The 13,269-nt window shown below is 38.7% G+C and overlaps 1 protein-coding gene across 2 annotated transcripts in view; it reads right to left on the reverse strand.

The window, feature by feature from the left end:
• The window catches only part of LOC141139707 (uncharacterized), a 352,695-nt gene that overhangs the window by 39,796 nt on the left and 299,630 nt on the right, over window positions 1-13,269 (reverse strand). For both annotated transcript variants that reach the window (XM_073626089.1, XM_073626088.1), the window contains exons 6-7: window positions 10,067-10,109; window positions 5,279-5,341 (exon numbers count right to left, since the gene is read on the reverse strand). In XM_073626089.1, coding sequence (XP_073482190.1) covers window positions 5,279-5,341; window positions 10,067-10,109 — 106 coding nt within the window. The remainder of the gene's footprint in view (window positions 1-5,278; window positions 5,342-10,066; window positions 10,110-13,269) is intronic.

The raw sequence follows: 13,269 nt of genomic DNA on the forward strand, positions 1-13,269 counted from the left end.
ACATACTACATGGTTTTTCAGCTCTTTAGTGCCCCCCTTTGGGCTCCTTCTGCTAATTTCATGTTAGTAGAAGTTTGGTGAGTGTTGATTCACGCTTTTCATTTCGCACTTTTCGTTTAGCGCTTTTCAGTTCGTGCTTTTCATTTTGCGCTTTTCAGCTCGTTTCCGAACGGCTGATCGTCAACCAGACGTGTTGCGGAATCAGAGGAGATAACATGTTATTTATTATTGGCCTTGGAGTTATTGCTTTGACCCAAGTCCAGTCCAGGAGCAGGAGGAGGAGGAGTTCTTGGACCAAAAATTGGTTGCTTTATTAATAGTGACCAATTATGTCATATGCCTTTGCTGCTGGAGCTCCAGGAGAATAATCCGGATGATTTCGGAATTATCTCCGGATGACGGACTCCTGCTTTCACCAACTCTTGGCATTGTTGGCCCCCTATATTAAGAAGCAGGACACATGCATGAGGCTTTTATTTTATTTTTTGGTTGAATAATAATGATTTGATTTGATTGTGTAGAATAATACTTGGCTATGTGTTTTACTTCAAATGACAGTTTGGGAGTAGGCAGTTACATTTACAAAAATACAATGTAAATTTAACAAGGGACACCAACATAGTTGTATCTTTGATCTTAAAAACTACGGGATAATGGTGTTGTGGTAACTTGCCCAAATAAAAAAAAAAAAAAAAGCATAATAATATTATTCTTGATATCACTAGAAAAAAAAATCCTTTGAAAATTTGTTTGCAATAACTCCATCAGTATCACCAGCAAAGCAGCTTCATTATTATCCCATTAAAGAAGAAGAGAATTGTGCGCTGCATTTCGAGAATTCCCACGTCACAAATGTTAATTCTCCATTACGAATGCTAGGTTATAAGACCATTTGCTTCTGGCTCGTCCTTGCTTCCAAGCAAGCGTGTTTTTACTTTGGACTTTTGTCTGACGGACTTTGTACACACAATTGTCTGATGGAGCATACACACAGTCAGATTTTCCGCCAACAACCTGTCATCAAACAATTTCCATTGGAAAATCCGATCGTGTGTATGAGGCTTTAGTGTTATGTGTTTTTCACTTTTTGAATTTGGCGCCGGGCTCTATCCCCGTGCGTCGTGATGCTTGCAGAGAACAGAGCCCTGCACTGTGATAGATCGAGCGGAGGAGACAGCTCACACACACAGCGGGGGGACATCACAGGTTCCTGGGGACAAGGTAAGTAACTTTGCCAGGATACTGCGATGCAATCCCGAGTGTGGCTTTTGGTAGTGAAAATTCACCCCGAGCCACACTCAGTATTACCGCCAGGGAGGTTAAATAATGTAATCTCTTAATTTATGGTGTGGTATTCCTTTTATTTTCTCTTCAATCGCTAGTGTTATAGTAAAAGTATTATTACTGTATTTAGGGCTAGTTCACACCAGAAAACGGTTCAGAAAACCTGCATTCAATGCGCGTTTCCCTCAATGTGTTTAAAACATACTGCACTTGCGATCTGCAGCAGGTACCAGTGCAATGCTAATGACACCCCAAACCCAGGTCACAAACGTAGTGCGTTGCCTGTACCAGATCGCATGGTACAGAAGTACCATGTGATCTGGTTGCAATGCGTTTCTTAAAGTAGTGCATCCACTACTTTTGCTGCACTCCAGTGTGATTTCAACCCATTCAAATAAATGGGCTGAAATCGAACTGCACCCAGATCGCATGTGAAACGCACAGCACGTTCCTGTGTGATTCATGGTGTGAATTGGCCCTTACTGTAAGTACTACAGTAAGCATTTGTTTTTGTTTTTTCTGCCAAATAACTGTGTTTCATTTTCAGGAAATCCAAACATACTTTCTGAAACTGAAGTTGGAACAGATGACAACTTTAAAACTGCATTTACATGAAACAGCCACTAGAGGTCCAAAGTGAAGCACAAGTTCTGTAAAATGTTTCATCAAAAACAAACAAACACCTGAAAATTGTTCCTTTGCCGTGATAGGATAAGGGTAAATGGTGGTGTATTTTCAAGTTATCCTCTCTTCATCCATTATTTCTACTGATTCTGGGATGCTGGCCACTGCCATGTAGGTATGCAAAAAAAAAAAATTAAATAGAGTGGACAGAGGGTTTCTTATGCAGTGTCAAGGGCAACTACGAAAATACACAAATTCTTTAAATAACATACTCAAGGATGCCCTAAAGCTGCACATGGTGTTATGTAACGATACAATTTTTATGGACGGTCTTAACCATGGTATATATATTGGCATTACATATTTGGCTGTTTTTCTTTTACACATAGATTGGCTTACATGCAGCAGCAGCAGCACCCCAGTCTGATTCATTTTACAGTGGGAAAAAAGACTTTACAGGTAGTCTTAGCAGTAAATCATGATTTTTCATCAAAACGCCACCCACCACACCACGCATCTGCGTTCAATGCAGGATGGTTGCAGGGAAGCCTTGTGCACTAGACTGGCTTGTGTTCAAAAGCGTGGGGTATAATGTTTGTGCAGCGGTGAAGAAAAGCATCATACAGCTCCCTCCTGCTGCTAGAGTTAATTTAGTCGACTAAAACATTTCAGTCGACTAAAATGACTAAAACATTTTAGTCGACTAAATGAATGCTATTTTAGTCGACTAAAATACGACTAAAACTAAAACAATTGAGATGACTAAAATACGACTAAAACTAAAAGCCATTTTAGTCAAAAGACTAAAATGAGACTAACACTAAAATGCCATTTTAGTCCTAGGACTAAAATTAACACTGCCTGCTGCTTTTATAGTGAGCGGGCTGGCTTATCCAAAAGCCCTCTTATTGGCACTTTTAAACCTGCTGGCCTTAGTTGAAAAGCTACCAATGCTTTTTTTTTTAAATCTCTAATTTGCCCACATATGTACCGGGACTAAAAATCTCAAACCCGCAGGATTTGCCCAGAATCTAGGGGAACAGTGAACCCAAACCTCATCCCTACCTGCACTCATTTTGACTTACATGCCTGCATTACCTTCACTTACTTTACTAGCCATCACCTGATTGAGCACCTGTTAGTACATACACTATATTATCAAAAGTATAGGAATGCCTGCCTTTACACGCACATGAACTTTAATGGCATCCCAGTTTTAGTCCATAGGGTTCAATATTGAGTTGCCCACCCTTTGCAGCTATAACAGCTTCAACTCTTCTGGGAAGGCTGTCCATAAGGTTTAGGAGTGTGTCTATGGGAATGTTTGACCATTCTTCCAGAAGCGCATTTGTGAGGTCAGGCACTGATGTTGGACAAGAAGGCCTGACTCGCAGTCTCAGCTCTAATTTATCCCAAAGGTGTTCTATCTGGTTGAGGTCAGGACTTTGTGACTGTTGGGCAGGTTAATTTGGTCACTTGGCAGACTGGTTGGTGAGTTGAGCTATGGAATGTTCTGTTTTTGTCTTTCATGCGTTTGCCCTTCCATGTGCTCCTTGCTGTGAAGGCCAGTTATAGGTGGGGGCACGGGCCATTTGTATGTTACTGGTGTAAAATATGGTCCGGGGACACACTGTACACCTTTGCTGCCGCTGGCTCTTGCTGGGTGTCCAGTGTGCTCCTGTTCCTTTAAGGGGGATTGGGCTGCCTCCAGTCCCACCTGCCCCTCATCTATCCATTGAATGCATGTGCTTCCATTGTGGAGACGCTTATAAATTTAGGAGCGTCAGGACTGCAAGCAATACACAGGGTGCCGTGAAAAGGCCTTGCAGCTTATACATGTGTTTGCAAATGCGTGCTAACTAAACCCCTGTTTTTAACGCAGACTGTTGGACAGGTTAATTTGGTCAGTTGGCAGACTGGTTGGTGAGTTGAGCTATGGAATGTTCTGTTTTTGTCTTTCACACAAATCTTGGCCAATAATTACGAACGTAGTGACGTACTAGACGTACTACGTGGTTTTTCAGCTCTTTAGCGCCACCCTTTGGGCTCCTTCTGCTAATTTCGTGTTAGTAGAATTTTGATGAGTGTTGATTTGCGCTTTTCTTTTCGCGTTTTTCATTTATCGCTTTTCATTTTGTCCTTTTCAGTTAGTTTTTGAACAGCTGTTCGTCAACCAGACATGTTGCAGAATTGGAGGAGATAACGTGTTATTTATTATTGACCTTGGAGTTATTGCTTTGACATTATTTTTTTGGTTGAATAATGATTTGATTTGGTAAATTATCTATATTTTTGAATGCATAGAATGCACTTTTTGGTTATTTTCTATTGGCAGATAGCATGTCTAATTTTTTTTTTTAAGCACAATAAAAAAATTGTGTAGAATAATACTTGGCTATGTGTTTACTTCAAATGATAGTTTGGGAGTAGGCAGTTACATTTTAAAAAATATGTAAAATTGACAAGGGACACCAACATGGTTGTATCTTTGTTCTTAAAAACTACAGGATAATGGTGTTGTGGTAACTTGCACAAATAAAAAAAAAAAAACATAATAATATTATTCTTGATATCACTAGAAAAAAAAAGCCTTTGAAAATTTGTTTGTAAAAACTCCATCAGTATCACCAGCAAAGCAGCTTCATTATTATCCCATTAAAGAAGAAGAGAATATGCTCAGCATTTGGAGATTTCATAATTTGCCATGTCATGAATGTTAATTCTCCATTACAAATGCTAGTTTTCAAGACCGACTGCTTCTGCTTCTGAGCATGCGTGTTTGTAGTTTGGACTTTTGACCAATGGACTTGTGTACACATGATCGGAAAGTCCGACATAACACATTTGTTGTCGGAAAATTTGAGAACCTGCTATCCAACATTCATCCGCCAAAGTCCAACAACAATGGTCCGATGGAGCATACACACGGTCAGACTTACCGCCAACAGCCTGACATCCAACATTTCCCGTCGGAAAATACGATTGTGTGTAAGCGGCATTAAGGTTTGACCTCATATTATATGGCTTTGGTAAATCTAAAGACAAAAATCTGCAGTGAATCTAATAGTGTGTATGGGGTCTCAATGTTCAACTGACAGTCTACAGAAACATTCAGTTTTGTTCAGTTAAGCTGTGCAATGGTCAATAAGGAGGAGTAAATTGTACTAAAACCAGTGCTATCCAACGATACGTTGGTTGCTATGGTTTATCACAATAGATATTTCCTTTACTAAATAAGTCTGTATACTGTAGGTTCTCATTAGTTCTCCGAAGTGGTCACCACTGATCATCACCTTGTCTCTAGAAAATGTCAATTAGAAAAAGCTAAGCAGGTGCTGAAAACGATATATGAAATATAAATAAATGTAACCTGTTGTATCGTGCTCCAGTCAAAAATGAATGGACCGTCTCTTCTAGAAACATCGCTTGAAGCCTGGGGAAAAGAAAACGGAAAAAAGAGCACATTAAAGTGGGTCTAGATTTGCCTAGGAATGACAGCTGCATATTAATCGAAAAGAATTCTGAACAATCAAAAAGCCATTTTTCTGCAAAATGTACCCCTAGAGTCTTCATCACAAAGCCAGGGAATACACTTGAAACAGGATTGATTTCATCTTAAAGGGGTGGTTTCTTTGAAAGGCTACCAACTGCAGTTGTCTTATTTGGTTTTCAAAATTACAACAAAATTGTGCCATATTGTGTCAAAAAAGAGATAATATAACAGCTTTTAAACAAATTTAGTAATTAAAGGATCAATGGAAAACAAATTAAATTCTTATGCATATGGTAAGGAACGGCATGGAATACAGAGTAGCTATCAGTAATATCTTTATATCAAACATGGCTCCTCTTCCTGGAAAAAAAAATAGTATTACTGCGTACAGGCAATTACAAAGAGAATAATATTTTTTCAGTACTAGTAAAGGATGTGCTGACTTAATTTAGAATAATTTGTTTAATCCAAACGTGTTCTCCCTTGTAATAACCGTTTGTTCTGATTGGCTCTGGCAACGAAATGGTATAAATCCCTTTTGGGCATTTTCTGAGAAGTCCTGTCACTTCATTAGAAGACAGATAACATCTGACACTGAAGAAGTTACTTGTACACTTGTAATCAATGTTACTTTGATGGAATATTAATGCAGTAGCTCCAATTTCAGAGTCCATTGTGTTCAATAATCCACATGATATGCAAGAATATTAAGGGGCACTTCTCTTCAACCTAAGTTTTAGCGCCCGGTATTTTATATAGGGCTTTCATAGGTACCAAAGCAGAACACTGACCCACAAGGTGAGGTTCTAATCTGTCCAAGTGGTGCTATTAACAACTTAGTAACAGTCACAAATCCCTCCAATTGATTTGTCTGGCGATTTGTAGGAGGTTATAAAAATGATGATCTTATATAAACGTGAAATTCCACGCTAAATTTGTACATTGTGTTGGAGTGAAAAGTGAAAAAAGACATCTGCTAGCACAGGTTAACAGATACAAACCTTCTACAAATTATTCACATACAAAGTGCAGTGCATGGACTTTGTATGTGAATAGTATAAAGATGATGTGCTGTGTATAAAAATGAACAAAATTCAAGCGGTATTAGACTCAAAAACAAAATATTCTGTATTGCAGCTTAGCAATCTTTAGATGTGGTGGGTGCTTTAATTTTCTTTTTTTTAGAGTGTTTTTTTCCTATATTTTAACCATTTACAGACTGGAAGATTTTCCCCCTTAATGACAAGGCCATTGTCTGCGATACGGCACTGTGTCGCTTTAACTGACAATTGCACGGTCGTGCAATGCTTTACCCAAACAAAATTGACGTCCTTTTTTTCCCACAAATAGAGCTTTCTTCTGGTGGTATTTGATCACCTCTGCGGTTTTAATTTTTTGCATTATAAAGAAAAAAAGAGCGACAATTTTGGAAAAAATAAATATGTGATCAGTGCAATTTACTACTATAAATAATAATAATATAATATAATAATAAATAGTAATGATATTCCACTGTGTAGATAATTCTGTGTAAAAAACACTATATAAATATATCATCACTGCATCCCGGAAAGGTCTCCAGCTATACTCATCCCTACTGCCATTTACTATACATATGGAAGAATTATTGTGATTAAGCACAAGAAGATTATATAATTTGCATATGGCGTTTTTGCACAGCATCATGAGCGGTTTTTGCACAGCTATATTTATATAGCGTTTTTTACACAGAATTATCTACACAGTGGAATATCATTACTATTTATTATCATTATTTATAGTAGTAAATTGCGCTGATCACATATTTATTTTATACCAATTTTAGTGCACTTATATACTTTAGATTCAGCTGCAATTTACCTGATCACTATATCGTATATTCACTTTGATAGCGCGAGGGACTTTATTCACATTCACACATTTGGAAAAAAAACAATATTTTTTACTTTTTGCTATAATGAATATCCAAAAAAAAAAATTTCTTCATCAGTTACGCCAATATGTATTCTTCTACATATTTTTGGTAAAAAAATTGCAATAAGTTTATATTGATTGGTCTGCGCAAAAGTTATAGCGTCTACAAAATAGGGGATAGATTTATGGCATTATTTATTTATTTATTTTTTAATAGTAATGGTGACGATCTGCCATTTTTAGCAGGACTGCGACATTGCGGCGCACAGATCAGACACTTTTGACACTTTTTTGGGACCAGTGACATTTAAACAGCTATCAGTGCTATAAAAATGCACTGATTACTGTGTAAATGTCACTGGCAGGAAAGGGGTTAACACTAGGGGGCAATCAAGGGGTTAAATATGTTCCCTGGGAGGTGTTTCTAACTGGGGGGGTATGGGACTGACTGGAAGAGGAGCGAGATCGCTGTTTCTAATCATTAGGAACAGCAGATCTCTTTCTCCCCCCCTGTCTTCGCTCTCTTTTGTGGGTGGCTGGCGGACATCGAGGCCACCGGTCACACGCATCGGGCCCCCCACCGTGCAGCGGAGGGAGGAGCCGACGTAATCCTCCACATTGTGTAAAAAGGCTGTTTGATTTGGTCTTCTCTGATTTTCCCCTTCTTCCACTGTCCCCAAACCATCTCCTGATAGAACAGAGCCTTGGGAGCAAGCTGCACATGCTCAGTTTGGTGTGTATTGCTAAAGTTTTTTTTTCCTTGGGAGTGCATGTGATCAACACAGGGCCAATCAGCACTGTCCAGACAGAGGGTCAGGGGTCCTGCAGCCTCATAGGACAATTAGGGGAGAATAAAAACTCCTACAAACTTTAACCAGACACTGGTAAAAGTCACAAGACTGCTATATACTGCTGATGAGAAAAGGTATTTAGCAGTTTATATTTGCTAAAATGATTGCATTTCCATGTTCTGTGTACTGTGGGTGACCAGATATAGTGAATGCAGGGTCCTGGGTTTAGTAACACTTTAAGTATTGGTAAGCTAAATATTACACTTTTGTTTTGGGATTTTACATTGCTTTAATACCTACATTTCCTTTTCCTTGTAGAAAAGGAAAGCATTTCCATCAGTTGTTACTTCTATAGTACTAAAACTTTAAGGCTACTGGACTAACTATACGTACATTGAAAGTAATTGAAAATATATAAAGTACATGTCCCCCAGTGTGTTTAGAATGTTAGGACCTATTGCGTTAGTAGCCTTACATCCTGAGTTCAGACACACACAGTGACATTTATCAAATCTGTCTTATTATTTGAAATTGCTAATCTGTTGCTTTTTGCAAAATGTATGGATAGATTTATTGTCGTTATACTATTTGTATAATAAATTAACTGCTATAAAATGAACATATTTGTGCGGCTCTAAAATGTGTACTTTTAAAATCAGTGCTTGCAGTTGCGGCACAACCGGGAAAATGGGTTTGCAGTTTCTAAGTGACCACCCAACCATGCAGAACTAAATATGTCACTTTGGTCACAAAACAGACCTAAAGATTAATATAATAATTGTATGCTTGCAAACTGTACTATAATTAATAATCAACTGCTTTAACAAATATCCCCCATTGTCTGCATGTTCTTACCATGTTTACACGAGAGTTGATTTACTAAAGGCAAATAGACGTTCCATATTTCAGGGAAAGTTGCACTCTGCAAGGGAATTTCATCAGAGCTTAGTGAATGAGGGGAAGCTCTGCTGCCATCCATCATCCAATCATGTGCAAGCGAAAATACTGTTTTTTCTCTTTGCATATGATAGAGTATTCTTTGATAGTGAAATTTCACCACGTTCACTAATATCTGGGGAAAATGCCCTTGCAAAGTGAACAGCCTATTTAGTAAATCAACCCATAGTAATATTGGCAGTATACAACTGTAGATATTAAGACAAAATAATGAATACAAATTGGAATCCATGCTGACAGTCTTTGATTCTACCTAGAGGTGTGTTTATTTTCAATGTTTTAATTATTTCATTTTTTTGAGTACCCATCCTATAAAAGTTCCATGGGACCAACATGTCTTCACGTCCTGACTAATTTTAAAGATTTATGTAGCAAGCATTTAATCAATTATAGCTTAGTGGTATGCACTTCAAAGTTAGTTGTTTAACTCCATGTTAATTACAGATGTCCTAAACTTTGTCATGACCCGGCGCCCTTGTAAAAAGCGGCATGGCAGCAACTTTGTAGACAATTTTATTTACAATATCCTCTTTTTTTTTTAAACAGTGACTTTTTCATTAGGCTGTGCAAACAATTCAAATCAAAGAGGAACTGAAAGCATGCACTTCACAGTCTTTGACTAAACTTTCATAATTGTGCTAATTTGGGTTATTTAGTGGCGCTACCATAAAAGGTTCACACTGCGGTCTGTTCAAACAAACAGCCCTCCACACGCACATCCCAAGACCAGAATAAACCAGCGGAGGGGCCGGAGTGCCAACTATGGTCATTTGAAATGTATACAAAATTTATTGGTTGAAGTGCCAAGAAAAACATTCTAATCAGTCAGTTTCCTCTCATTAAATGTTAATTAGTTTGACACAAGCTTCCTGCAGAGGAAAGTACTGGGTACTTACACATCATTAAGGGAGAGATGAATTGCAATAGCGTAGAGGACAAAAAAGAAAAAAAAAAGATAGGCAAAGGAAAGAAAAATAAAGTCTGCATTTGGAGAAAGGCTTACCCTTTTTGCTTGGAAGCTCTTCCTGAACAAGCCTCAGAAGATGCTGAAACACAAACAAGGTTACAATGGATTACCTCATATGATCGGACTCTCTTCTCAAAGCAAATGAAACAATAGTGGAAACCAATTAAATAATTCCCTCCTCATTTTATATAGCTTGGATTATTTCCAATATATTACAGTACCCTTTTACAACTGGAAAACAACCATATTAACCTTTGGTCTGCGCCACACCTGCAGCGTTCTTGTGTACAAAGGGTCACTGACATAGAAGCAATTACTGCATGCGCAAAGGGCGTTTAGCTATGCAAAGACTGCATCGCCTTCTATTTTTATTCTGTGTGACCGCTGTAGTCTGCTTAATTAAACACAATAATATAAAAAACAATAGCACTGAGTTTCATTAACAAAACAGGATAATTTATTCCTCCTTCTGGACATTTTTGGGAGAGCTGAGAACCGATAAAAGTGACAAAATGACTTAATTAATGTCATGGTCACACTGTTTCAGTTTGTGGAGGGAAAGGTCTTGGTAGTAAGAACGAGTTTAAGTATAATAGGTTTTAAATTGGTTGAGAAAACAGAACCCTGGCCCAAATGTTGTTTTTTGTGTTTTGAAACCTACAAGAGGTTTAGTATCTTTATCATGGTTTTATCGCAGTTTGTTGGAAAAATTTCCTGCGCTAGTAACCCAACAGGAAGTAAAGGTTTCTACTTAAAGTAAAACTTAAGGGGAATTTTTCTTCATTTTGGATTGCGTAAGAGATGGTTATAAACCCTGTCAGGTTTTTTTGCCATCTGTTTCCCACTTGGAAGATTTCTCTTCACGTCCTGTTTCATAGCCAAAACAAGAAGTGATAGAAAATCCCTCAAAAGCTTGGGAATCCCTGGTTGTGACCAGGGTCCTCATTGGAATATTTCTCCACTATTCCTGTTCTGGGGACAACCTAAAATTTGAAATTTACTTTCACTTTCAGTGATAATGGTAAACATGAAAAATAAAGAGGGTGAATCTCCCTAAAGGGTCCCAGACAGCAATAAGAAGTATAAAGGAAGCAACAATACCTGACAGAGAGTAGAGGGAAACTGATCATTTATATGTATAAGGCAAATGCAACATACGTTATAAAGTGCAATGTTTCATTGGTTTGGCAGATCTAACAAAAAGCTGGGATGGTTTTATAATCAACTTGAACTTCCTAATTGTTTTATTTGAATTCCTAATAATTATTATTAACTTAAAGACTAAGTTCATCTTTCAGTAAGTAAATAAATAAATAAATGCATATATTTTTGCTAAGAAAAAAATGTGTATTATTTTTTCTACCGGTGCCTGCAAACCACTGTACTCCTGATCAATGGATCACGGGTGCAAAATCAGGCCCCTGCACACTCTCCCTCCAGCTTTCTGCCCATACCTCTGCATGGACTTTCATTTATAAAACTAAGGGAAGAAGGGGGGGGGGGTGGCTGGGTGTATTTAAAGTGGTTCTAAAAGCTCAAGGTTGGCCTCAGCTCTCTGGGGACTCTCCCTCCTCATTGCCTGAAACAGCAGCGGGAGCCAGTGAGCCAGTGAGCCAATGAGGAGAGAGAAAGGGCAGGGCCAAGCCAAATGGACCTACAGAACAGTGGCTTGGGATAGAGCCTGCTCTGCTGCCCCCATAGTACGCTGTTTGCTCTGGGGCACTTGGTAGGAGGGAGTAGCCAGGAGCTCCGACGGGGGACCCAAGAAAAGGAGGATCGGGGCTGCTCTGTGCAAAACAATTACACAGAGCAGGTAAGTATAACATGTCTGTTATTTAAAAAAAAACTTGCCTTTAATATCGCTTTAACCGCTTCAGCCCCAGAAGATTTTACCCCCTTCCTGACCAGAGCACTTTTTGTGATTCGGCACTGCGTCGCTTTAACTGACAATTGCGTGGTCGTGCGACGTTACACCCAAACAAAATTGACGTCCTTTTTTTCCCACAAATAGAGCTTTCTTTTGGTGGTATTTGATCACCTCTGTGGTTTTTATTTTTTGCCCTATAAACAAAAAAAAAACGCATTATTTTTTACTTCTTGCTATAATAAATGCCCCCAAAAAATAAATAAAAAACTATTTTTTTCCTCAGTTTAGGCCGATGTGTATTCTTCCACATATTTTTGGTAAAAAAAATCGCAATAAGCATATATTAATTGATTTGCACAAAAGTTATCACGTCTACAAAATAGGGGATAGTTTTATGGCATTTTTATTTTTATTAATTTTTTTTTTAGTAATGGCGGCGATCTGTGATTTTTATCGGGACTGTGACATTTTAGAGGACACATCGGACACTTTTAACACTATTTTGGGACCATTGTCATTTATACAGCGATCAGTGCTATAAAAATGCACTGCTTACGGGGGCGATGAAGGGGTTAAGTGTGTCCTAGGGAGTGATTCTAACTGTGAGGGGGTGGGCTACTAGTCACATGACAGCGATCACTGCTCCCGATGACAGGGAGCAGTGATCTCTGTCATATCACAAGACAGAATGGGCAAATGCCTTGTTTACATGGGCACTTCCCCGTTCTGGGGCTCCATGACATGATCGCCAGGAGACCAGCAGACATCAAGTCCACCGGTCCCGCGGGCACGGTCACACTGTACTCGGCGGGCACACACACGCACCTGCTATCCCCAGCTCTTAAAGGGGACATATAGGCACTCCCATTTGCCCACCGCTGCCAGTGTACCGATGTATATCGGCGTGTGGCAGTCGGCAAGTGGTTAAATACAGCCAGTGTTTACACTGTGATTGCTGGCATTGCTTTACAGCACCTGGCACATGCACATGCTCTAACAGCAAGGACATTTTCAAACGTCCACTTATAGTACTGCTTGCCTGGACCAGACATTTTAATAACAATGGCTGGTTGTTAAGAAAAAGATTTCCTTGCATTGGGCTATAACCACATGTAGTTACTAGAATACAGTATTTTTCCCTATAGTGGTAATTTAGTGTGAATCACAATAAGATACAGACTTCATACAACATGTACAGCCCTTATTAGAGTCTCCCTTGTGTTACATAGTTATAGAGTTGGTAAGGTTGAATAAAGGCATCAGTCCATCCTGTTCGGCCTGTGTTAACATTAAATGGATTGGAAGAGCAGCTTCAGAAGTAAAATTCATTTGGGTAATAATTGAACTCTGAAGGCCATAAATGGGCAATTGA

The sequence above is a fragment of the Aquarana catesbeiana genome, linkage group LG04 (genome assembly GCF_042186555.1).
Source record: "Aquarana catesbeiana isolate 2022-GZ linkage group LG04, ASM4218655v1, whole genome shotgun sequence".
In the NCBI taxonomy this organism is placed as follows: Eukaryota; Metazoa; Chordata; class Amphibia; order Anura; family Ranidae; genus Aquarana; species Aquarana catesbeiana.